This window comes from Drosophila miranda, assembly GCF_003369915.1.
Source record: "Drosophila miranda strain MSH22 chromosome Y unlocalized genomic scaffold, D.miranda_PacBio2.1 Contig_Y2_pilon, whole genome shotgun sequence".
Taxonomy (NCBI): domain Eukaryota; kingdom Metazoa; phylum Arthropoda; class Insecta; order Diptera; family Drosophilidae; genus Drosophila; species Drosophila miranda.
In genome coordinates, this window is record NW_022881614.1 from 332,014 (window position 1) to 359,723 (window position 27,710).

The 27,710-nt window shown below is 47.3% G+C and overlaps 2 protein-coding genes and 1 pseudogene across 2 annotated transcripts; 1 reads left to right on the forward strand and 2 right to left on the reverse strand.

The window, feature by feature from the left end:
- Positions 1-6,412: 6,412 nt before the first annotated feature.
- LOC117192849 lies at positions 6,413-7,678 on the reverse strand. Its single transcript, XM_033397603.1, has 2 exons — positions 7,490-7,678; positions 6,413-6,904 (listed from the first exon to the last, which is right to left on the reverse strand). Exons 1-2 carry the CDS (start codon positions 7,676-7,678, stop codon positions 6,662-6,664), a joined length of 432 nt encoding a protein of 143 aa, XP_033253494.1. The 3' UTR covers positions 6,413-6,661.
- A 698-nt stretch (positions 7,679-8,376) lies between these two features.
- On the forward strand, positions 8,377-9,269 carry LOC117192850 (annotated as a pseudogene).
- Positions 9,270-9,362: 93 nt separating this feature from the next.
- LOC117192851 lies at positions 9,363-9,922 on the reverse strand. Its single transcript, XM_033397604.1, has 3 exons — positions 9,876-9,922; positions 9,592-9,797; positions 9,363-9,513 (listed from the first exon to the last, which is right to left on the reverse strand). The coding sequence occupies exons 1-3, from the start codon at positions 9,920-9,922 to the stop codon at positions 9,443-9,445; spliced, it is 324 nt and encodes a 107-aa protein (XP_033253495.1). The 3' UTR covers positions 9,363-9,442.
- Between the last annotated feature and the right edge of the window lie 17,788 nt (positions 9,923-27,710).

Sequence of the window (27,710 nt, forward strand, 5' to 3'; positions counted from 1 at the left end):
CTCTCGCTTCCGTCGCTTTTTTCTTTCGTTTTCCTTGGGTTTTTCCTGGGTTTTTCCTTGGTTTTTAGTTTGATGCCAGTCGAAGAAATGAATGAAGAAAGGAAGTTAACTGCCATTTGGTTTTTGTTTGCAAGAGAAAATATTTTTAGCACGTGTCTGGTCAATTTTTGTCCCTGTTTCGAGCTCCCCAACTGCCGTTTTGTCCCTTTTCGACCACCAGGCAAGGCACATTTGTCACTCTAAATGCAATTTGACTTGTGCCCAATGCGCATAAGTCTTCCCAGGAATTTTCCGAGGCATTCTCCCGGCAATTTGTCGTGTCTCGTTTGGCCATTGCGAATGGGCACAGAACAGGACAGGATACCGCAGAGTGAAGAAGGATAGTAGCAGCAGCATGCATCTGGGAGCGCTTAGAGGAGGGCTCAACAGAATCAATTTTAAAGTGCTTCCTACCAGCAGAGATATTTATTGTCTGCTGCTCTTGTTTGTGCCAAACTCCGCCGGACTCTGGCCTCTGGACTCCAACTGCGACTCCGATTCCAACGGGGCATGCATCGAGCCCATTTCAATCTGCATAAAAAATCAGAGGCAGAAGTCGTTCCAGGCCAATTATCCCGATACGACACGACTACGGTCTAAGACTCTCCAGAAAGGAGTGTTGCCCGTCTATTCTATACCCGTAAATCTTTTGCAGACACTCTAAAGCCAGAGCGACACGCCCCTCAACCAGCAGATAGTTCTCTAATGTGCTATGTAGTCGTTACTGCATTTTCCGAACGGAAAAAGGCCGCGTAAGTATTTGCATATGCGCTCGACTGATGACAAATTACCGCCAGAGGTGATGGCGTGGAGGGTTCTCCTAATGTGCAACGATTACGACTTCATTAGGATGGGTTGGCGTTGGCGTTGGTGGTACCGTTTGAGCTGTTGTTCTTATTTCTGTTTCTCCTGTATACTTATCATTATGATTGCATATACTAGGGGCCGGGGGATGAGGCTGGGGACGTGGATGGGCCCTTGGCAAACTTCGTTTGTTGCTACCAAAGAAGTGCGTACGAGCGTGCTAATTCTCTCAGCGCACAATCTCAGCTAGAGTCAAATCCAGAGCCAGAGACACGGCAGAGACAGCGCAGAGCCAGAGACCGGGTCGCCCTACCGGCACACAGGGCGTATGAGTAAGAATATGAGTATGAGTGATGGCAGCAGTCATATAAACTGACAGTTTATTTACACATCGGCATCATTACCACAAGCCAGTCAATGTTTACGGGCGACTGTTTCGGGCGGAAGACCATCAGCCAACAATCATGATGGTGCATGAAATTATCGCAGCGACAGGGCCAGGAGCAGCTACATATGTGGCTTGAAAAATTGACTGTGATTTATGCAATGTTTTTAACAAAATATTTACTTGCCCACATGCCAATCGGCAGTGGCAGTGGTTGTGACATCGGGAAGATATTAGCAAGGATGTTTACGAGTCATATTCAAAAGGAACATCTAATCGATCCCTTCTACAACAGATAAAGATTTTAATAGGCTACACGCGACCAAAAAAAAAAACGAGGGGGAACGTTGTGAGTTGCTGCGGACACCGCAACTCTACGGTTATACCCGATACTAAGTCAGTATGGCTCTCCTTCGGCAGAAGCCGCTAATATTAAACAACACGACAAAGAGTGCGTGCGAGAGAGACAGAAAATCAGTCTGAGCGTGACGTCGGGCGCTGCGTAGCCAGTGCAAATTGATTTGTTCCTTTTGGGTATAAAAATGATCCGATCTGATCCAGATTCAGCAGTCTGATAGATATGGTCATTATCTATGATTTTTAGTTTTCTCGAATCTGCAATATTGTGGATGCAACAGATTTTCGTCCTTTGTGGGGGCGGAAGGGGGTGGGGCGAAATTCGGAGATATACGTTTTATAGTGAGATCTAACAGAAGTGCGGATACCAAATTTGGTTACTCTAGCTTTAATAGTCTCTGAGATTTGTGGATGCCCCAGATTTTCGTCCTTTGCGGGGGCGGAAGGGGGGGTGGCGGAATTTGGACACAAAACGGTCAAGGACCGATATCACAGGAGTGTGGATACCAAATTTGGTTGCTCTGGCTCTTATAGGTTCTGAGATCCTTGAACTCATATTTTGCAATTGGCAAAGCCGACCATGAAACCTGTGTGTTCGAGAGAGACAGAGCGAGAAAGAATGAAATTGTTTTCTGGATTCTGGCTATAATAGTTATACGATCTGGTTCAGATTTTGCACTCTAGAACATATAGTCATCCTCTACGATTCTGCTTTATCGTATCTTTAAAAATGTGGATGCCACAGATTTTCGTCCTTTGTAGGGGCGGAAGTGGGCGGGGCGAAGTTTTGAAATATTTTTGTAGCAGTGACTTATCACAGAAGTCTGGATACAAAACATCGTTGCTCTAGCTCTTATAGTCTTTGAGCACTAGGCGCTGAAGGGGACGGACAGACGGACAGACGGACAGACGGACGGACGGACAGACGGACAGACAGACATGGCTCAATCGACTCGGCTATTGATGCTGGTCAAGAATATATATACTTTATGGGGTCGGAAACGATTGCTTCTGGACGTTACACACATCCACTTTTACCACAAATCTAATATACCCCAATACTCATTTTGAGTATCGGGTATAAAAAACAACAAGAGAGCGCAGGGCAACTCTCTTCATTCTACAATTTTGTTGCCAGCAGCAGAAAGCCAAACTTGTCCATAATGAACACCCTATCGACAGTCTGAGAAGAGAAAGGAAAAGTTTTGTCATGTTTGTGACACGCCTCCCAACAACATGCCTCATCCCATGCCACGCCATTCAATAGCATTGAAATGAATAATATAACATTATGAGGCAGAAAAAACAACCCAAATGAGACCCATTGTAGTTGCTGGATGGAGCTCTTTGTGGGCCATTGACTCCCTCCCATCCCCGGGGTGTGCCTGGCCCAAAGCAAACAAACAAAGTGAGAAAAAGTTGGCACATTCACTTACCAGATTAAAACGGATCCCGGATCCCGAAAACAGTATCACCAAGAGTTACGATTGCAAAAGGAAGTGGATCCAGAGAACGCACCTGTCGGTGAAAGGATTAAGGCCACAAAGTATAGTAGTTTGGGAACTACATCAATGCCAGTTAATTGCCAGTTAATCGGCTGCTCCCCCGCTACATCCCTGCTGTCTCTCTCAAATCAGATAATCCCTCAACCTCGGCGGAAGTTCACAAAGGTCTGCTGCTCGGAAAATTGCTCTGCGAACTGTATTAAACAGGGTCATATGCGCAATTATAAAGAAAGAACAAATCTTGAATAAAAGCAACGAAGAGCGCATACCCTGTTCTGGTATGGCCTCAACGGAACACAGAATGGGAGAGGGTGTGTCAGCCTCTCGCATATGCCACAAAAAACTGTACTCTGCAGTGGATAACCACTGCCCCTGCCCCGAAAACCAGCGAAGTTTATTTTCCATGAATTTCCCAGCAAACGGAAGTCGTCTGAGGCAGCGCAGCCACGAAACTCTTACCTCCATACCTCCCTCCCTCCCTGTCCACGTCGTTACGGCTGGCTGCTGCGTCGCTGAAGAGGCACTCGGATGGAAAGCAGCAGAGCTCTGGCACCCACTGCCCCACACAATAAAAAACTGGAGATCAGCGGCCACTTTATTTAAATCGTGTGATCCGATGCGTTTGATCATTTGTTGTTGAGATTTGTTAACAAATTGATGGCCAAAGGCGGTCCCAACGGCACTCTGTGTACGAATGTGGACGTCATAATGTTAGCGCCCGACTGGATTGATTATCCACTTCAAAGGCGCTGATATTGTGGACAGGGGGATGAAAGTCGAAACATATCTAATTGCAAGTTAGATCCATACGAGAGGTCAAGTGTCGTGGTCTTCTATGTTTGCACATGACCCCTGAGGGTGCGGGGAGGGCAGAAACTCGAAGATGAGCCAGAGCAAGACTCAGATCCGGACCCAGAGCCGGACTAATCCTGTAATTACAAATCTATGGCTCACTGCTCGGCTGACTCTCTCTTTTTCTCTTCTCTGTCAAAGTCTGGCGAGAGCAGGCAGGACTCGGCAGAAAATCAATACTACGTCGCTTTCGTTCCTTGCGGCTCCTTGTTGCCCTCATAATTCTCATAACGTTGCCATTTGGCAGCATCTCCCTCGGGTCGATGTCGATGCCATCCATTCCATTCCGTTCGATTCGATTCGAGTCTGTTAGGGGTCTGTGAGGGGGTCTGTGAGGCTTTTACATGGAATGTCTGCCCGATAAGAAAAATGCGCATAAGGGGCATTGAAATTTATGCCCTGAATTTATGCCCCTTCGCATTATATTTCCTCGGCTCTTTTCCCATTTTAATACACGGTACTGCCAGAGCAGAAAGGGTATGCTATACTCGTACTGCGAGCAAATGAGGAAGTCGTTTTGCAATACATAAAAAGTTCAGGAATGTTGGTATCCACAAGTCGCATTGTCTTCCATTCCCTTATTCTGGTTCTATAATTTGCTTGTTGAAATGCTGCAAGTTGCGTATTTTATCGGACCTTGCAATGGCAATGGGATTTGGACTTGGAGTTGAGCTATGAGCAGGTCGCTGGTTATTGAGATAATAAGTTTTAGCTGTTCCCTGGGGGGCCCGCCTTCGTATCGTTGCTGCAGTAGGCGACAGACTTAATTTATGCAAATTACTCATCTGATCATTAAATGCTTAATCCATTGACAAACAGAGACGAGGCAGGGCTGGGTAGAGCTCTCCTGCTCTTCTGCTTTCCTTCTCTGCTCTGAGGCACCGCAAGGTTAATTTGCGAAATGCACCTAAACCACACATCAAGCCTGGTTACTGCTCAGACGACTGGCCGGGCGGCCATTTGAATCCTGGGCATGCGACCAATATAAACCGAAACCACATCAAAAGCAACAGAACCGACCAGGCAAAGCCAGGAAAAGCAGCCAAAGGAGTCGAGAGCCGAAAGTTGAGAATTCTCTCTCCGGACAACTTCTGATGTATCCACATAAATCCGGTTTAATTAATTTAACCTGTCAAGCCGTTTGATTGCATTTGAATGGCTTCAATCGAATGAAGTAGAAGTGTTACATGCAAGTCGGCATATAGTGCCCCAAACGGAGCGATAGAGAGGGCGAGGAAGAGAGATAGAGAGGGAGAAATAGCAAAAGAGTGTGTCTGTTGCACTTGACAAGGAAAATTGATGTTACTTCGTTCGCTGGCATTTCATTTCCCTCGCGATTGTTTTGGAATTGATATTGAAAGCTGTCAATTTGCATTTGACATCGTTCTCCATTTTTGCCAAATCTGCACTTTCCCCCCGTTGTTTTTCCTTTTTCTTTTACTTTTACTCCCTGTGCAACCGATTTTCCCAGCTGCTCGTGGAATCGCTTCGTTTATATACATTTTCTGTTATTTTTTGTTGTGATTTTTTCAGTTGATTTGCCTGCCATTTGCCATTTGGGGAATGAAAATAGGTATGGGTCTTGTATGGAAGCGAGAGTGGGAGGGATGGTGCGCTGGAGAACTGTAGCACTGGAAAATCGCTGTTTGACTTTGATGTGTTTGACATTGTTTTCGTTTTTCGATTTTCCGGGGCCCCACAAAACGCTCGACATTTGCTCTAGAGAAGCAGCAAGAGTGTGTTCAATGGAATCAGAGAGTTTGGGGATCCTGGGGCCTGGTCTTCGATTCCTTGTTTATGTCAACGGCAATGACTTTGTCATGTCACGGCCTTTATTCAGGAGGGTATTCCCCACTAAACCATGCAAAATCCACACAAACACCAATACCAACCCCAATAGTATTATCTTTGCTGTCCATCAATTAAAGAGTTTTGGCCCCAACACTTTCGAACCTCAGATTCCCTGCCTGACTTTGTCACATTTAATTATTTTATTTCAGCAAATTATGCCACAGGAAATTACACGTTTGTCCGACTATAATGAAGCCATATGCTCGTGCTACGAGCAGTAGTAATATTCCATGAACTATGGGTGAAGTGTGGGAGTGCATTTACTCTACTCTTGTGTCGTGTCTGCCGCTTTAAAGGCTACTTTGGGGAAGCAGTGGCTAAAATGTTCGCTTTAAATATTTACCGCGCTGAAGAGCCAGAAGCGGGCTCATAAATATTTAGGAAGCTGAAAGCGAAAAAAGATGAATGGAGCTGGTGATGGCACGATGGGTGGATGGGGTCTGCGGAATAAATTGTTAACACGCATTCGACTCGGCTATTGATGCTGATCAAGAATATATACACTTTATGGGGTCGGAAACGATTCCTTCTGGACGTTACACACATCCACTTTTACCACAAATCTAATATACCCCAATACTCATTTTGAGTATCGGGTATAAACACATTCAGACTGGAGGGACTTAGTTGGTATACGGAAAAGTGCGGCATCCTCCATAAATTATATACATTAATTGAACGACATTTGTGTCTATAAATATGTGGTGTGTGAATCAGGGAAATTCACTGTGTGAGCCATAAGTAATGTTGCACAGGCCGCAACTGGTTAATCTCTACAGTACTATCCGAAGCAGTAGGTGAGCGCAATCACGATCAGCGCGGCTATCCGGAAACGGACTGTGAACTGTAGATTACGCTTTAATTGCACTTAACCTAAGCTTATTACAAGTAAAATTAAGTAATCTGGGCCATACGGCGACGGGCCTAGTCGGGGATATTGCATGGCGTGCCGCGGGTGGATGTAGTGGGAGCCGGAGTCGTCGTTGTCCTGGTGGATGACACTCATCAGGATCAGCAGACTGCCAGCAGCGAGGGCCCGCAAGATCAGGCCGACGGCGCGATGCTGGTGAGATCTGATCGATGTGAATATTTTCAGAGTATTTTGCTGGGGCTACGGGTTTTAAGCTGTACCGGCTGTACTGTTCGAGAATGGGTAGATTCCCAGTCGGGGCTATGGTATTGCCCCGTTCGATCGCGCTGTCGTCATCAAGTGATTGACATGGCATCGATATGAGGTAGACCTCTTCATCTCGCCATCTCATTGCAGTTTTTAAAAATGCTTCACGAATTGGGAGTACGAGGAGTCTTTATAATCTTCCAGCTGATCCCATTGCTCCCGTGATCTACTTCTGTGGAGTGGGTGAAGGTCGTTTGCCATTTCTTTGGGGTATAATGGTGTATAAATAATGCGCAGTGTGTGCTAAATTTTTGGCATCCATCAACCCCTCCTACGTGCGTCGACTCTCAAAGCAGACACAATTACTGCGAATGCTGCGCATTTTTTGTGGAAGAATCGCAGAAAGTTTGCTGCCGATGCTGTCATCCGCTGAAAGAGCCCTGATCTTCTTCCAAACTCCACTCCAGCAATGCAGCTGCAGCACGGACTAGACGGGGCACAGGTTTGACTGTAGAAATCTGAAGCAATCGAATCAGTTGGCGATGGCTCTTGGGGGAGAATGTATGAACTTCCGCTTACCGCACGTAGCGCTGGAACTTTGGACTCCTCGACAGTTGGGTGCAGCGGCGCCAGAGGCTTCTTGCGATGTGTATGGAATGCCTGGCCCAGGTCGGGTAAAGGCGCTGCAAGTGCGGCATCTTTCGGCAAGATAGCGACTCGAACTGAAAATGAACGGCTAGCGCAGGCCTTCTTCAGGTAGGTTTTCATTTAGCGACAGCCCCAGCCCTATGCAGTTGCAGCTGCCCTCTGTCCCGCCACGCCACAGCTGCATAGCTGCTATACAATACACAGAGGGATGCTCTTGGGTAAGGGCTGTACAATGATCTATAATATGGTGAGATCTCGTAGAAAAAAAGATGTTCTTTACAGAAGAGCGTGCGATGAATAGAGACGGAGATTCTCTCTAAGAATCGTTGGGGATATGTCTGTGTCTGGTGTCGGTGTCGTTGGTGCATTTTGGAGCAGGCGGAGAATGTCTGTCGATGGTCTGGAAGTGGGCAACTGGTGAAAAGGAACTCATGCCGACTCCCCGATCTTGCAGATCCCTCATTTTGCACAACCTTTAAGCACAAGCCTGGCTGGTGTAAGCACTTCGGAGAATGTGCCTACCTCAGGGATCTTTTTACGAAAATTAAGAAAGGATTACCGCTAACTGAGGAGGAAACGAGGATCAAGGAAAACGCTGGCTGCTCAACCAAAAAGGGTAAGTCACATGATGATCTCTTTGGAATGTGCACTCAACGATCCGTAGGCATTCGTCTGCTGCGAAGAGCACGTGAACGGAACGGGACTGGAGCTGCTACAGCAGTCTGAGGAGGCATGCGGCAAGTTCTTGAGACTCAAGGTGCTTGGCGGCAGCGAAATTAAGATGGGATCGAGACCTTGGATGGCTCTGCTCAAGTATGATGCTACAGAACCCGGCACCCAGGGAAGGGGCCAATTTCAGTGTGGTGGTTTCCTGCATCGCTGAACGAATCGTTTCACTGGTCCTAACTCTCCTTTCGCAAGCAGGCTTCGTCCTAATCGCCGCTCACTGCATGATCAATGGATTCCCGTAAGTAGATTTCAGCCTCTGTCCAACCATTCAACCAATCATTTAAGTCTGATCTCTGAGCAGCGTGGCAGTAAGGCTTGGAGAGCACAATATTACCTCTGAGGTGGACTGCAGGATTGTGGACTCGAAGACAAGTTGTCAGCCGCCCTACGAGGACATTGGCATCGAAAAGATCATCCCGCACGATGGATACTCGAGATTCACCCAAAAGAATGATATAGCCCTCGTCAAGCTGGTGAGGGACGTGGTGTTTAAGGGTAAGCGCTTCCTCCACGTGGAAATCCTATATCATGTCGTAACGTGGTATTTTCTATGGCCAGATCACATCAATCCCATATGCCTGCCACTCTACGTAGAGCTGGAAAAGAGTATCCTGGCGACGAAAGTTATGCGAGTGACGGGCTGGGGCAGACAGACGGCCCATGGGAATGATTCCGATGTTCCCATGGAGGCTGGGGTCTCCCGCCTGCCCCTCGCCAGCTGCATCGCTATGCAGAACAGATCCATCGCCAAGAACCAGATCTGCGTCAGCGCCTCCCTCCAGGACAGCTGCAAGGGCGACTCTGGAGGCCCCTTGCTCTCCCCTTGAAGAGCAAACAGCGCTTTGTGCAGATCGGCATCGTGAGCTACGGCCCCGAAAACTGTGGCCAAAAGGAGCTGGGAGAGACGGGGGAGGGTAAGACATCAATCTACACGGACGTCACCAGATTCATTCCCTGGATCACCCGGACTGTGGCCCAGTAGCAGCATTAGCGCCCAGATGCAGTATATAATTGCATAAATATATGAAATAAGCTTGGGTACACAGAGTTCTCTTGCTTAGTGAATATAAATAATTTAGAACCGACTAATTGGGCATCTAATGCTTAAAATTAAACCGCCTCCGTCGTATCACGATTAATGATGGCCTCCACAATCTAGGTGAGGCGCTGGGCTCTCGTCAGCTTCCACGATACACAGGACAGGGATGTGATGAAGAAACCAATGCCTAAGCAACCGATGGATACATTAGGACGGGATGGGGTGGGATGGAATGGAATGGAATGCAAGGGGATGCAGCACTTACCCATTAGCAATATTGCCTCGGAGGTCTCGTCCTGCCAGGCTTTGGAGACGACGCAGATCAGAATGAAGCCGCTCAGCAGGCAGAAAGAGCCGACGACTACGGCCAAGGTGATCAAAATGATGACGGGATCGTTTAGAGTCCTGTAAGCGAACAGCGTGTGGCACAAAGATCTCTTGCGTGGAAGTGGCGACATATACACATCCTTACTGAGTCGGAAGAGGCGGAAGATGGTTTAATTAGTTCTAGACAGGGAGAGAGGGTCTTGGGTAAACTGCGATACGAACCAGGCTTGGGCGTAATTCGGAAGAATGGGAACAGCTCTGCACTCCATCGCGCACGTCGATACACTGAATGGAAGCCCTTTGTCCGTTCGATTGGGCTCTTCCTCTTTTGGGTGGCTGCCTGGCTCTGGCACTATTTTCTATATATAGCTCCATCAGCTGACGACGGAGTCGCAGACGGAATCGGCGTTGGGGTGGGGGTTGGGGTTGTATTGTGGATGCGACTCGTTTTTTTATTTATTGCCGCAAAGGAAGTGCTGCGCTCTAACGGAACTAGACAGATGCGAATGATGAAAATTAACTGAAAAGTTTATTAAATATGCAACAGCGGGGAAATGCGTGAAAGGTGGGGAAATGGAACTGAGGGAGGCAAGAGGCAAGTGACAGCTAACGAAGGAGAAATAATGAACGTTGAATGTTTAAACAAAGCGAAAGTCCTAGACAATGCCGGGGAGCACAATTGGCGGGGAGAGTGGCGGCCACGGCCGTGCGGCATTCAAATCTAGCCTACAACTTTGCTTAATGCTATAACCATGTTAGGGGCACGCCACAAGAAGCAGAACAGGGACTAGGACGAGTAGGCTACAGCAGCAAGGAGTTCGGGGGGCAAGGTGGAGATGGAGACGGTGGTGGAGGCGCACATGTAAATGGGATCACGGGCAGCAACAATTCCCTGGGAAGTCAAGACAGCGACACTCACACACACACAAACACACACAGAGGCAACTGGCTTCATTTTGTGGCAAGAAACACAATCAAATGCATTGGCCTAAAATTCCGTCGATGATCCCCCTGGAATTTACACGGATATCGTGTCCGAGGGGTATATAAGAATTAAAATACCTCTGTGCTGCTGGTGCTGTTGCTATTTTCTTTCCCCATCCCCTCCGCAACACTTTTAAGCTTGTTTATTTGTATTTTCCTGCATTCAACGCTACTATGCCATGCCATGCCATGCCATCCCTCTCTGGGTCCCAGTTCCATTCTGATTCCCGCTCAACTGGCAGAATGATATATGTGCCTGGCATGCGTCGCCCGTTGTTATATTTTTGGCCCCGACTCAGACTTATGATATGGCCTCAGCTTTCCCCTTACCCCCTCCCCTCCCGTTTCTAGGCGGCATGAATTATTGTCGCTGTGTGAAATTTTCAATTTCATAAAAAGGCAAACAGCCCTATATAGATGTTTCCCCATAAATGATTCGAACTACGGGAATGAATGCTCCCTGGTAGCACTTTTAGGGCCCCATCTTTGATATGGGCTCGGCTCCTCCCAGCTCCTCCAGGGGTCTCGGCTAATTGCCAAAGTTGGTCCCCGAGCGCTAATCGGCAGTAAGTAGATTGGTTTTCGGCCATCGCCTTGTAGGTACAAATATTTAAATTTCCACAAATAATATAGGTATATATTGTATCATTATCCTTTAGCATGCGCATGCTGCTGCTTCTACTCCCGCTCGTGGAGCATCCTCGAGATCCTAGTCCTACTACTGCTCCTGCTTTTGGTTGTGGCTCTGTTTCTGTCTATGGCTTCCTGCCAGCTTGCCGATTTAATTCGTTTGCATAAATTTCCGTTGTTTTTTTTTGTAGCTTTGGTGGGTCACAAAACCGAGTCCTGCGGCTCTTTTATGCCTTCTATGTCGGGGGTTCCTTCTGCTTCTGTTTCTGCTTCTGGAGGGGTGTGTCTCTGCGTGCATGGCTCCATTTTTTATTATTTTGTTGTTTTGCGTTACGAAATTCGATTTTAATGTGCTGGCAAATGGCTTAAATATTTTCTTGTGCTCTTTGGGGGTTGTGCTCTAAGCTCTTTTTCTGGCAACAAAAAAACTTCTCCTGCTAGTTCTATGCGTTCTTTTATGTTTTTGGGAGAGTAATTGTCAATTATGCTGAGCGTTGGCCATCTTTTAGTTGATCAATAATTCATTGGGGCTCCTGGCCCCTGGCCCCGGGCCCCTGGCCCTTGCCCTTACCCCCAGTAACCGCTGTCCCAGCTGCTGGTCTGCTGGACCCCGACAATTGCTGTGGTTCTGTTCCTCGGTGGGTCATAAATCATCATTTATATTATTAACAAGGGATCAAAGCAGACAATCCAAACTCTACACACGAACACACACAGATACTCAACGGAACACGCTCTGTAGAACCAAAGGGGTCAATTGACCCCTCTCGAACTAGTTCTGCGCTGCTTACCGCGCAACTAGCTACGCAACTAGTTACGCGGGAAGCGAACGCGGACCAGGTCTTCGTCGACTACAATGTACTAGTTTTGCAACTAGCTAGGCGGGAAGCGAACGCGGACCTGTCGAAAAAGAACCGAAAAACGAAGCCGCCTTCGGTTTGTTTTTGAAGGCGGCAAATAACCGCAATTCCGTGGAGTTACAGTGCCCACTCAGCTAGTTTTTACCGAGCCACGACATGCAATAAGCACCGAAATGGTAAGTTAATCGTGATATTTTACTGTAGTTGCGCTCGTGGAATGAAAGAGACAAGAATTTACACAAACAAAATGCATTTGTTTTCCTCGTTTGCTTTATGCGTTGATTTTGTTCACTTCTGTACAACATCTAATCGCTGGAAGAGTCTTTTGTGTAAACATTTATTAAAAAAGTGGAAAAGAATTAATAAATAAATCAAATTAATATAAACAGGTACGTGCAAATATATATTATATATTTCAAATAAAATGATGAGCAAAAGGCATTTGCGTAGACTCCGTAAGGGTGAAAGGGACGCTAAAATTGAAAAGTTAGCTTTGTGCAGGAAAGATAACAGATAACAGCAAGGAAATCGATTCTCCAGCCAGCTGGCGTTTTGAGCGGCTTAAACTTTATTGAGTGAGGAAATTGTTCTAGCCTATAACGTCGATGGGGTCCAAGGGAAGAAGGCCCTTAGGACCCACAAAGAATTTTTTGCAGCTTTGCTAGGTAAAATACCATTTACACTTCTAGAGATTTAAAAATTTTTCATATAAATTAAAACAAATATTAATTACAGAATGTATTTCGCCTGGCGATGAGCCCCCCGAAAACACTGTGCGAAAGGCAATGCAAAGGATGAAGAAAAGGGTTTTTAAGAAGAAGTGTCTTGCCAAAAACCAGGATTAGGCTAAGCATCATAAAATTAAAAATTATTCGTTATAATGAAAGACATTGTGTTTTTATTTTTGTATTATTCCAGACTGCCAGATTGACTACTACCAATAGTCAGTTCGGAACTAGTTACTGGTAACTAGGTCAGAGCTAGCTACAGGTAATCGAAGGGTAGTCGAGTGGGGAACTAGTTGCTGGCTTTCTACTGGTAACTAGTTCGGAACTACCTCCTGAGCAACTAGCTACAGGTAATCGAAGGGTAGTCGAGCGGGAACCAGGGGTGGTTCCGCCCTAGGACATGCATGTGTTAAATTCTCCGCTGAAACACATTGCGGGTAATCGATCTGGAACCAGGGAGGTGAGAATGGTAGCTAGTGCGGCACCAGTGCGGAACTAGTTGCCTGGTACTAGAGGGCGGGAACACTTTCATATGCATATGCGAGAGTGCATATGTGTGTGTGCGTGTTAGCCGGAAACCAGAACAACCGCTAACGACAAGGGAGTGTGTCCGTCCGCCCGCTGCTCTCCGAAACGAAAGGCTTCTCCGGCAGCGAAAGCATCAAAAACGATGTTGGACCTGAAGTCGAATCCTGTCCGACCACGGTCACGGTACAGTCAGAGCTAAATGCGTATGCCTTCTGTTCAAACATGAACATATTATCGTCAATACAATGCCACTTTCGGCCCCTTGCTGAATGTTTAAAATATAAATAGATTATTGTACACATAAACTCATGTAACAACACCGATCTCTAAAGAAATAACATAAAGTAGACAAGTTATGACTGCACTGGTGTAAACAGAGATCTGTAACCCATTAATACGACAACAAAACACAAGTGGAGAAAACACTTAACAACTGCGGTCCTAAAATAAAACTAATGTAAGCATGTACTCAAAAAGACACCCTCAGTAAAGTGTATCCTCTGCGTAGGTCTAACGATAACTATAGACTACCAAATTGTACCTCCTACCTCATTGTCAAATCACATATAAGGCTCTGATTTTAAGAATAAAATTTAGTTTGAATTTACAACTCAACTCACAAATGTCTAGACTTTTCTTTTAAGGTCTTAACATTTTGGTCCTTCGAGACTCTCCGTTGTTTCCCCCCTGTGGTAAGAGCACGGAGTTAAACCAGCTTCCTTGAGACTGAACAAGTGTCTAGTTCACTGACAGCTAAAGGTAGCAAAATAAAAAACTTTGATTTCCCTCCTATTGGAAGGAACAGAGTATAAAATAAATTAATGAAACGAGAGTTTCAATTAATAATTTGGCAAAATACGAGCTAAACAGGCTGTATTTTTAATAGATATACCCAGTTTATCTATTGTGATCGGAGAATAAAACAAAAAAAAATAAATGAAACGGAAGTTTCAATTAATAATTTGGAAAATACGAGCTGGACAGGCTGTATTTTAATAGATAACGAAATATGTATATCTATTGTAATTGAAAAATAAAAATTTTTCGCGACGGTGGCGTTTTCGAGGCCGGAACATCGAAAGAGAAAAAATAATAATCCGAAACATCGAAAGTGCTTAATGGATAGAATTGAAAAAAAAAGTGTCAAATAACTGTGACTGTGAAAAAGAAATATATAAATGGGTTTGTGTGTGCCCACTGTGCCAGCAACAATAACTGCAGCGACAGGAAGATCAGCGACAGCGACTTAAGCAGAGGCAACACCAGCAGCAGCGACAGCGATATCAGCAGCAGCGACGTAAGCAGAGGCAACACCAGCAGCAGCAACAGCGGTATCAGCAGCAGCGACTTCAGAGGCAGCAGTAACAACAACAGCAGAAGCAGAATTCATCAGCTAAGTCTCATATTTCAAATTGTTTTTAAGCCTAATTAAGTAAAAGTAAAAAAAAAAAATTGTTAAACTAAGATGTTGTCGGAACAAATAATTAAGCTATTAGAGGCTCAAGCAGCGATAGCAAGGGAGATTAAAAAGATTGAAGCTGGTCATTTGACCAGCGATGTAATCCAAAGGTTAGGAGACCTTAAAAACAAAGTTACAGGCAATAATTCTGCACTGTTAACATATGGAGTAGTCGATCATGACTACTTTAAGAGACAGCAGTACGAAAAAATGATTAAAAATATAGAGGACATACATAAAAAGTATGTAGAGTCAAAAAATAATGAAACGTTAACGAACGGGAAGGTAGAAAAAACAAACTTACAACCAGTGGAGACTGGAACTTTGAAGGAAAACATAGATCCCAAAATTGACAATAGCATAGAAAAAGTATCTGAGGAAATCGACAGAATAGTGGAAAACCTAAGGACATATTTAGAGCAAACCATGCAGAGGTTTGATCAGGCTAAAATGGGAGAGTGTAGAATGAGAAAGGAAAAAATTGAGTTCCTCAGTAAAAAACTGAGCTCAAAAATTGAGGAGTTTAATCATAGCTATGAAACAAACGTCAGCTTCAACGAGCAGATCGTCGAGTTGGACTTTGATATTCAAAGCATGTTGAGCAACCTAGAAGTTAGGATGCAAACCATAGCTGAAGAAAACAGCATGGATACTAAAAGGGCAACGGTAAAAAAAGAAGATATCGATTTGCCTGATCTTCCGAAAGTGGAAGTACCCACATTCGCGGGCGAAGAAAAAGAGTGGGACGGCTTTTCACAAATATTTTGTGAATTAATTCATAACAGAGATAGTCTGAGTACATCTCTAAAATTCAATTATTTGAAAATCGCGATAAGGGTAAGGCACGGAGTATGGTAGCTCACCTTTTAACTGGGCCACTGGAGAATTATAATGCCGCCTCGGAATTGCTGACCAAGCGGTATGAAAATAAGCGAAAAATGTTTGCGGATCAGCTGAATCGTTTACTAGACTTACCAATGCTAGATCACGATTCAGCGAAACATATTAAATGGTTTTCGGATTCTATAAACGAGTCAATACATTTAATTAAATTAAAGTCACACTTAACAGAAGAAGTTGATGTGATTTTCGCGCACATTGTGTTGAAAAAATTCAACAAAGATACCTTACAATTATATGAAAGTCATATAAAAAGGACAAAAGAGATCCAAGCATTGCCAGATGTGATGATATTTTTAGAACAACGGTACACTTCACTGCTATAAGTTTAAGGGAATGAGTCCGATAGATTGTAACGAACCTAAAAGGTTTCGATACAATCCGTCCCCCGACCTATAATGAGCGCATCGCACCGCACCCCACAACCAGCGCCCCCTCCGCAAGCAACCACCGATCAACACGCGCCAACTCCAGAACGATGACCAAAGACATCAGGTCACGCGAGCTTTCTCCCACTCCAAGCCAAGCCATCGGCCGAGTGCGGCCTTCCGGGTTCATCGACGGAGGAAAGTCGGCGCCGCCAAAATCTGCAACGATCACCAAGAACGGCAAAGTGCACCCCGAGTGCATTTGTCAAACCCGCCGACCCAGCAATACGGGCCTATAAAAAGACGGCGACGAGAACCAAAGAGGGACTTACGCAGAAACCCGGCTCACAGTACGATCGTGGTACCAAGACTTACGCAGAAACCCGGCTCACAGTACGGTCGGGGTACCAAAACTTACGCAGAGACTCGACCCGGAGTACAGACGCGGTACCCGGAACTCACGAGAAGACATCGGCGACGAAGTAAAAATAAGTGCATTTAAACTACTAATACGTACAATAAAGTGTCAAATTATCGAAGTAAAAACACCCGATTGCGTAAGTTCACTCCAATTAGCCGAGGCACCGACTCCACCCCACTCCACGTCCACAAACACCATTCGATACAAAACGCTAGCAACGCCCGCCCAAGCCCCGATCCATCTACTCTACGATAAGCCACCCCCGACGTCTCCTTTGAAGTTCCATCCATTTCTACAAATTTCTTGTGGATTGACCCCTGGACGGGACTGAGCTTACCTCAGCCTGAAATAGGTCCATCACAAGTGGCGCCCGAGCAGGGACCCAATGGAACGTCAGCGAGGGTTTGTGGAATAAAACCCCACGGCCACTAGAGAAGAACAAAAGAAAACGACTCAAACAAAACCCCGACCTCGCACAATACCAACGGCAAGAGTTGCGCAACCAGCAGACGAAAGCGCGACACAGCGACAGAGAAACGGGAACAGTGCCGTCACCCCGAGAAGAAATTTGAAGCGTCTGCCGCGAAGCTCGACACAGTGCCCTAGTGAAGGAAAAGCGCTAGCCCAGCGAAACAGCCAACTCGAGTAACAATCGAAGCGATGGAATCCCATACAGAGGAACAGCCCAGTGGGTATTACCCTGGAGAATTCGTCGCCAACCCAGGGGTGACTACCGGCTGGAACGCCGCCGAGAGTAGCTGGAGTCCTTCGCGGAGGAATTCGGATTCAGCCGCGAGGGTAACGTGGAAGATTTGCGGAGAAATTTCGCCGAACTAGTCGCCGGGCCCATCGAACACGATGCCTGGGTCAGGTTGGCAGAGCTCGAGCGGCAGTACGCCAGATCGCCAGGACGAGCCAGATCGCCCCAGCCCGAGATCTCAGTACTAACGGAGAAGCGAAAGACGGACCCCAAACTCAGCCTACAAGTTCCAGGAGTCATGGAGGGCAAAGCCAGCACCTCACCGACATCGATAAACGTCGAAGATCTACCGAAGCCCCCGCCCCCGGAGCCAAGGCCTTCGCCCATGAGAAGGATCTTGCCGACAGCAGGAGGAAATGGCCCCACAGACGGTCATTACTACAGTCACGCCGCACAGATGGCGGAACGGATCCGAAAGTGGGGAATCCAGTTCGACGGACAGGACGACCCGCTGTCGTTCGTCGAACTACTGGAAGAGCGTGCCCTCTCGTACGGGGTAGACATGAACTACGTGCCGCGAGCTATGGCAGAGCTCCTCACCGACCGAGCCAACCGTTGCTTCCGCACCAGCCGACTCGAGAGCGCCTCTTGGGCCGATTTCCGCCAGGAATTCCTAGCCTTTTTCCTGCCTCCCCGGTACTTCGAGCAATTGGAAGACCAGATCAGGGACCGCAAACAAGCGGTGGGCGAACCGTTCAAGGACTTCGTCATCGATCTCCGGTTGCTCATGCACCACGCCGGTACGACGAAGCCAAGGAACTCAGCCGGATCTATGACAACACCCTCCCGGCGTACCAGCTGTACGCGCGAAGGCACGAACTGAGAAGTCTGACGCAATTAACAAGGTTGGTTACAGAGTTCGAGAGTATCCAGGAACGAAACGTACCAGCGACCCTCATCCCCCTCGACAACCACCCAGGTACACGCGGCCAACGGCACAACAAAACGAAAGCGGGACGAATCGGGCCCAATTCCGAAAACCTCACTGGAACACTTCGGAACCCGCAAGGAAGCCGCACCAGGCCGGCGCTCCAGCACAGGAAACGGCACATAGAATGATCACCACCCCCATCGCCAACACTCGCGCAGCCTGTTGACGCTGCGGAGAAGCTGGACGTGTTTCTCGCGACTGCATCAACCCATCGATCCTCTTCTGTTGGGAATGCGGCAGGCGCGGAACGCGCACCGTGGGCTGTTGCCGCCGGGACCCGTCGGGAAACGACTCGCGTCCCCAGCTGACACGGGAACAGCCGGGCACGACGCTTCCTCAGACAACCAACCAAGAAACCCGCTACAAGTACACGACGGCCGGATAATGGCGAGAGTGACCATCGGAGGACGGCGCGCGGAAGACACGGTCGACACCGGGGCGTCCCGAAGCTTCATCAACGCCGACCTCGCCCGCAAACTCGGCTGCGACAACGACCTGCGAGCCGCATGCGTCCCGATACGCCTAGCAGACGGCTCGGCTCGCGAGATAACTCAGATCTTGCTAGCGCGCGTCAAACTAGACGAACAAGAGATACAGATGCCACTCTTGGTACTACCCAATATGGTAGAGCAATCCATCATAGGTGTGGATTTCCTGTGCGCCATTGAAACCACAATACAATGTGGCGCCACACGCCTCCAGCTCCAAGGCTCCCAACGCCCCATCCCAAACACGCCGATTATCACCGCCAGCCAAGTACACGCCCCCGGACCCACGAACTCGAGACTTTCGCCGCCAATGAATTCCCCGCCACGACACGAGACAAGAACACAAGGAACAAGGAACACAGAACCCACGGCCACGACGAAGCACACTAGCCCCAGGCCCACTCCGAGAAAACCAAAACTAAGCAGAGCCACGAAGAAAGCGAGCCGGACTCCCGAGGGCACCGACGCGGTTCCACCAACGAAGGGAAAAGAACCCAGGACGCCCCTCCAGAAGACAACCCGGCCCCAGCAACGACAGCCGCCACGCAGCAGCCAGGCGCTCGAGGTACCACCTCTGACCGCCACCCCGGCCCACGAACGCGTCGACACCGCCCTCGACGCGAAAACGACCCCTACGACACCGACCGACCCGCTACTCCCGCGTCCTCTCAGGTAGGAACCGGGAAAGGCGATCGCTGCCACACGAAGCACCCATCGGAACCCCGACGCACCTGGAGCCGACGCGCCATCGATCGTCCCCGACATCATGGAACGCCTCCCCCGATCGCCACCGAGACCCGCCCGTTCGTACGTCACGCAGAGTACAACGTCGCGCGAGCACCCCCCAGGACACACACGAGCCCCTACTCATGATCGAGGCACCCGCCATCGTCGCCAGCATAAGCGAACACACTCGCGAAGTCGAACCACCAAGCGCATTCGACACAACAATCCTCCCCGAGAACCCCGACCACACTTGCGACCCTGGAATCGACGACCCACCCGAGGACGATTCGGAACGAATCTCCGACCCATGGCCTTCCGACATCGCACCGAAAATACGGAAATTCCTAGACGAGGAACTGCCAACACTCGCAGGCCTCCGAGGGACGACGGATCTGACGGAACACACCATCGTCATGAGGGACAACCGACCCATAAAACAACGGTACTACCCGAAAAATCCAGCCATGCGGCGGATCATCGATGAACGGGTCGACCAACTGATAGCCGACGACCTAATCGAGCCAATTGTCCTGGTCCGCAAAAAGTACGGGAGATGGCGCATGTGTGTAGATTATCGACAGCTAAACGAGCGCTCCATCCCGGACGCGTACCCGCTGCCCAGGATCAACTACATACTAGAGCGACTCCGAAATGCCCACTTCATCACGACCCTCGACCTGAAAAACGGATATTGGCAGATACCAATGGCCCGCGACAGCCGGGAAGCCACGGCATTCACGGTACCCGGCCGAGGATTATACCAATGGAAAGTAATGCCTTTCGGTTTACACTCCGCGGGAGCCACGTTTCAACGGACCCTCGACGCCGTTATCGGTGCAGACATGGAACCATTCGCGTTCGCATATCTCGACGACATCGTCATCGTCGGGAAAAGCTTCCAGGAACACCTGAACAACGTAAAAGAAGTTTTCGCACGACTGCGGAAGGCAAACCTGCGGGTCAACACGGACAAGTGCGCCTTCTTCCAGCGCCACATAAAATACCTGGGCCACGTGATCAGCGAAGAAGGTATCCACACGGACCCCGACAAAATCGCAGCCGTAAAGGATCTGAGGCCGCCGACCAACCTGAAGGAGCTACGACAATGCGTAGGCATGGCCGGGTGGTACCGCAGATTCGTCCCAAACTTTGCCCCCGTAGTCCAACCAATGTCTCTGCTGCTGAAGAAAGGGAAAGCATGGACATGGGGTCAAGAACAACAAGACGCCTTCGACGAGCTGAAAACACTGCTCACCACCGCACCGGTACTCGCCTGCCCAGACTTTAACGTCAAATTTTCCCTGCAGACGGACGCAAGCAACCTTGGAGTAGGCGGGGTCCTCACCCAAGAGATCGAAGGGAAAGAGCGGGTCATCGCATACGTCAGTCGACGCCTCAACAAGGCAGAAGAAAACTACTCGGCCACCGATAAGGAATCCTCGCCGTCATCTGGGCGATCCGAAAACTGCGATGCTATCTCGAAGGCTACCGATTCGACGTCATCACCGATCATCTCGCACTAAAGTGGCTGAATACCCTCGAGAGCCCTTACGGGAGAGTAGCAAGATGGGCGCTCGAACTACAGCAATACCAATACGCCGTGCACTATCGGGCCGGCAACCAGAACGTAGTCGCAGACGCACTGTCAAGACAACCACTGGAGACCCTCTCCCGCATTGAGGAAGACGACACACCATGCACCTGGCTTAAACAAAGGATCCAACAAGTCCCAGACGAACGCCAGAAGTACCCAGACTACACGTACGAAAATGGGCAGCTATACCGCTACCTAGGACACGGAGCCGACGACGACGACCACATACCGTGGAAACTATGCGTGCCCAAAAACGGCCGGACGAGAGTACTCCGCGAATGCCACGACGAACCAACGGCAGGACACCTTGGCGTCCGAAAAACAATCCTGAGGACAACACAACGATACTACTGTCCAGGACTACACAGAGACGTGCGACGGTACGTGCAGGGCTGTGTAAGCTGTCAGAAGTTCAAAGCCACGCAGCGCAAGGCCGTGGGTAGGATGCTCACACTTAAAGCCGAAGAACCCTTCGCCACCCTGTGTGCCGATTTCGTCGGACTATTACCACGGTCCAAGCACGGGAACACCATCTTACTGGTATTCTTCGACTCTTTCTCCAAGTGGGTCGAACTGGTACCCCTCAAGAAAGCGACAACGGCGAACCTCGAACGAGCCTTCAGAGAACGAATACTGAGCAGCTTCGGCGTACCGAAACTATTCGTCTGCGACAACGGAACCCAGTTAACCAGACGATCGTTTAGAACATTCATGCGAAGCGCAGGCGTGGAGCTGCAACACACAGCCCCATATTGCCCCCAGGAAAACCCGACGGAGAGAGCCAATCGCACTGTGAAAACGATGATCGCCCAGTTCGTCGACGACCACCAGAACACATGGGACGAGCTCCTACCCGAGATGACATTGGCGATCAACTCCAGCGTCTCCGAGACGACCGGATTCAGCCCCGCCTTCCTCCTGCAAGGAAGAGAGCCCCGACTCCCCGGCGCCCTCTACGACGAAGTCACGCCCGGGACAGGAAGTACGCCAGAGACGGCCACCAACAAAGCGACGAGGCTGAAAGGAGCATTCGCCATCGTCCGGAACAACATTCAGAGAGCCAGTCAAGAACAAGGGAGACATTACAACCTCCGCCGGCGACTATGGCGCCCCGCCGTCGGATCACTGGTACTACTACGCCAACACCACCTCTCAAACGCCGCCGAGGGCTTTGCGGCAAAGCTAGCCCCGAAGTTCGACGGCCCCTACCGGGTCAAGAGTTTTCCGTCGCCAAACATCGCCAAGTTACAACACTGCGAAAGCCGGAAACACAAAACCGCAAATATCAACGACCTGAAGGAGTTCCACGATCACGAGTCCGAAGAACCCACTGACCTACTCGAGAATGCTGACATCGACGAGGAAAGCAACGAGACCTCAACCCGACGCCCCAACCACGGCACCGCTGAGTCAGCAAAACCCGGGACACCCGGCCAAAAGACAGCCCCGGCATAAAAACGAGCCCGATGGCATAATACCGCCGAGAATGCAAGCGCAGCGAACCGCGCGACCACCAATTAATCGAACACCGCTGGCGGCAGCGAGAGAAGTAACGTAACGCTCACGACCGCGCGCCCCACAAATCCGCTGACGAAGCGAAGAGAACGAGGAAACCCCAACGCAGACCACAGAAGAAACCACAAGAGCCCGACCCGCGAGTCCTCGTAACTCTCGCCGGGGAAGAAAGGGGAGGGTGTAACGAACCTAAAAGGTTTCGATACAATACGTCCACCGCCCGATAATGAGCGCGTCGCAAGCAACCAACAATCAACACGCGCCAACTCTAGAACGCTGACCAAAGACATCAGGTCACACGAGCTTTCCCCCACTCCAAGCCAAGCCATCGGCCGAGTGCGGCCTTCCGGGTTCATCGACGGAGGAAAGTCGGCGCCGCCAAAATCTGCAACGATCACCAAGAACGGCAAAGTGCACCCCCCTATAAAAAGACGGCGACGAGAACCAAAGAGGGACTTACGCAGAAACCCGGCTCACAGTACGGTCGTGGTACCAAGACTTACGCAGAAACCCGGCTCACAGTACGGTCGGGGTGCCAACACTTACGCAGAGACTCGACCCGGAGTACAGACGCGGTACTCGGAACTCACGAGAAGACATCGGCGACGAAGTAAAAATAAGTGCATTTAAACTACTAATACGTACAATAAAGTGTCAAATTATCGAAGTAAAAACACCCGATTGCGTAAGTTCACTTCAATTAGCCGAGGCACCGACTCCACCCCACTCCACGTCCACATACACCATTCGATACACGACGCTAGCAACGCCCGCCCAAGCCCCGATCCATCTACTCTACGATAGGCCACCCCCGACGTCTCCTTTGAAGTTCCATCCATTTCTACAAATTTCTTGTGGATTGACCCCTGGACGGGACTGAGCTTACCTCTGCCTGAAATAGGTCCATCACAAGATAGAGGCAAGTTTATTAAAAAACAGCGCCTTTGCACAAAATGCTGTAGGCATGATATGTATAAGAAATGCTTTTCTGAAATTTTATGTGGGATTTGTAAAAAACCTCATCATACGATGCTCCATATTCCCTACGAAAAGAGGGAAAATGTTAACACTTGCTTGACAAAAGAACAAGCGTTCTTAGCCACAGCACTTATAAAAGTAAGGGCAAGGAATGGAGGCTATCAAAACCTTAGAGCTCTCATTGATTGTGGGTCGCAATGTACCATAATTTCAGAAGAAGCTGCGCAAATATTAAACTTTGTACGAAAAAGAGCGAACACCGAAGTAAGTGGAGTGTCATCTACAGACTCTTTCACTTCAAAGTACAAAGTTACTTTATCGGTAAAAACTCGTGATTATAATAAAGGTCCTCTAAATATTGAAGCAATTATTCTTCCGAATTTGATGAAATCTTTACCATTAAAGTCTTTTAATATTGATAAAACTAAGTGGCAAGATTATGTGTTGGCAGACCCTAACTTTAACAGGGTAGGGTAGATGTAATAATTGGGATAGATTTGTATACCCATATTTTAAAAGACGGAGTAGTAAAAATAGACGGACTACTTGGACAAAATACAGAATTCGGATGGATTATATCCGGTTGCACCAAATCAAAAGGTGATAAATTTATTGTGGCGACAACAATTGAAGTTGGGGACTTAGAGCGGTTCTGGGAATTGGAAAGTGAAAAGAATGACGTAGAAGAAGATGTGTGCGAGGAGCATTTCTTGGAAACAACAAGAAGAGATGAGAATGGTAGGTATATGGTTAAAATACCATTTAAAAAAGAAAAGGATCTAGGAGATTCAAAACACCAAGCTATAGCGCGATTTTATAGTTTAGAAAGAAATAGCAATAATAAAACATTAAAAGAAAATTATGTAAAGTTCATGCATGAATATAAGAACTTAGGACATATGGTAGAGTCCAAAGAAGATGGGAAATATTATTTACCCCATCAAGGAGTCATTAGAGATTCCAGTCTAACGACAAAGCTGAGGGTGGTTTTCGATGCTTCAGCAAAAACCACAAACAATAAAAGTTTAAATGATATCATGTGGGTTGGACCAAGGGTCCAAAAAGATATCTTCGATATTATGGGGAAATGGCGTAAATGGCCATTTGTAATATCTGCGGACATTGAAAAAATGTACCGGCAAATTAATGTTGATAAAGACGATCAACAATATTTGCATATAATTTGGAGAGATAATCCAAACGAAAAGTTAAAAGATTATAAACTTACAACCGCTACGTACGGTACAGCTTCAGCACCCTACTTAGCAACCAGGGGGCTTGTTGCAATAGCAGATAATTGCAAAAATCAAGCAATTAGGGAAATCATAAAGAATGATTTTTATATGGACGACCTGATGACAGGTGCCGACACGATACTGGATGCTAAAAAGCATGTAAAGGAAGTTACCCGGGAGTTTAATAAGGTTGGGTTTAACTTAAGAAAGTGGATAACAAATATCCCAGAAATTATAGAAGGCATTAGAGATGACCAAGAAAATAAAGTATTAACCATTGAGGAGAATGAATCCGTCAAAACATTAGGACTACAATGGGAACCGGTTAAAGACGAGTTTAGGTTCAGTTTCCACTATGAACCAATTAAGAAAAATAACAAAAGAATAGTATTATCTACCTTAGCCAAGATATATGACCCCTTAGGCTGGTTGTCTCCAGTGACACTTGTCGGAAAATTCTTTATTCAAAAACTTTGGCTAGCAGACAAAAATTGGGATGAAGAATTATTAGAACAGGATACTCGAGAATGGAATTCGTTTAAAAATAGTTTAACACAGTTAGAGAGCATTCGGATACCGAGATGGCTAAATTCTCAGCACAATAAGACGATGCAAATTCATGGGTTTGCCGATGCATCCGAAAAGGCTTATGCTGCCGTAGTGTATGCCAGCAAAAGCAAAGTTAATCCAAAGAAGAATCGGAAAACTATTCCAAAACGAGGGGGAACGTTGTGAGTTGCTGCGGAGACCGCAACTCTACAGTTATACTCGATACTAAGTCAGTATGGCTCTCCTCCGGCAGACGCCGCTAATATTAAACGACACGACAAGGAGTGCGTGCGAGAGAGACAGAAAATCAGTCTGAGCGTGACGTCGGGGGCTGCGTAGCCAGTGCAAATTGTTTTGTTCCTTTTGGCTATAAAAATGATCTGATCTGATCCAGATTCAGCAATCTGATAGATATGGTCATTATCTATGATTCTGCGTTTTTAGTTTTCTCGAATGTGCAATATTGTGGATGCAACAGATTTTCGTCTTTTGTGGGGGCGGAAGGGGGTGGGGCGAAATTTTGAGATATACGTTTTATAGTGAGATTTAACAGGAGTGCGGATACCAAATTTGGTTACTCTAGCCTTAATAGTCTCGGAGATTTGTGGATGCACCAGATTTTCGTCCTTTGCGGGGGCGGAAGGGGGTGTGGCGAAATTTGGACATGAAACGGTCAAGGTCTGATATCACAGGAGTGTGGATACCAAATTTGGTTGCTCTGGCTCTTATAGGTTCTGAGATCCTTGAACTCATATTTTGCAATTGACAAAACCGACCATGAAACCTGTGTGTTAGAGAGAGACAGAGCGAGAAAGAATGAAATTGTTTTCTTGATTCTGGCTATAATCATTATTCGATCTGGTTCAGATTTTGCACTCTAGAACATATAGTCATCTTCTACGATTCTGCGTTTTTGGTTTTATCGTATCTTTAAAAATGTGGATGCCACAGATTTTCGTCCTTTGTGGGGGCGGAAGTGGGCGGGGCGAAGTTTTAAAATATTTTTGTAGCAGTGACATATCACAGAAGTCTGGATCCAAAACATCGTTGCTCTAGCTCTTATAGTCTCTGAGATTTGTGAATATCCCCAGATTTTCATCCTTTGCGGGGGCGGAAGGGGGTGTGGCGAAATTTTGAAACAAACTCGTCTCGGTCCGATATATTAGGAGTGTGGATACCAAATTTGGTTGCTCTAGCTTTTGTAGTCTCTGAGATCTAGGCGCTAATGTTTTACTCTAAGCAAAGCCGCCTATGCTACGTGTGTGTTAGAGAGAGACAGGGCGAGAAAAAATGAAACTGTTTTCTTGATGCTGGCTATAATAATTATACGATCTGGTTCAGATTTTGCACTCTTGAAGATAAAGTCATCCTCTACGATTCTGCGTTTTTGGCTTTATCGTATCTTTAAAATTGTGGATGCCACAGACTTTCGTCCTTTGTGGGGGCGGATGTGGGCGGGGCGAAGTTTTAAAATATTTTTGTAGCAGTGACATATCACAGAAGTCTGGATCCAAAACATCGTTGCTCTAGCTCTTATAGTCTTTGAGCACTAGGCGCTGAAGGGGACGGACGGACGGACGGACAGACGGACAGACAGACAGGGCTCAATCGACTCGGCTATTGATGCTGATCAAGAATATATATACTTTATGGGGTCGGAAACGATTCCTTCTGGACGTTACACACATCCACTTTTACCACAAATCTAATATACCCCAATACTCATTTTGAGTATCGGGTATAATTAGAACTTTGTGCAGCACATCTTCTGGCAAAATTAATTCAACGGGTGAAAGTTGCGGTTGGAAGTAATGTAGAGTGTTATGCCTGGAGTGATTCTACTATTACTCTAGCCTGGATAAAGAATGGAGACAATAAAGACAAGTTTATCAGGCGTCGAACTGACGAAGTAAGAAAGATTAAGGAAATTAAATGGGGACACGTTAGAACTGAAGACAATCCAGCAGATGTAGCATCAAGGGGCATTAGTGCAGATAAGCTAAAAGATTTTAAGATTTGGTGGAAAGGGCCTCAATGGTTGGCGAAATCTAAGGAACATTGGCCAAAAGAGGAAATTGAAGAAAAATTTGTTGTGAGCACAACAATGGTAATAGCAAAAAATAACATTTTTTGTAAATTATTACAAAAATATTCGTGTATGCATAAACTAGAAAGAGTCATTGCATATGTATTGAGGTTTATTCAAATCAAAACCAAAAAGAAAGAATTTCCTTCATTTTTGACAGTGAAGGAGATTAAGAGCGCCAAAGTATTAATAGTAAAACAACAACAAGCTATCCAATTCGGTTCCGAAATAGCTAGCCTAATTAATAAAAAGGAAATAGAAAAAAAAATAAACTATTAAGCTTAAATCCGTTCTTAGATAACGACGGATTGTTACGA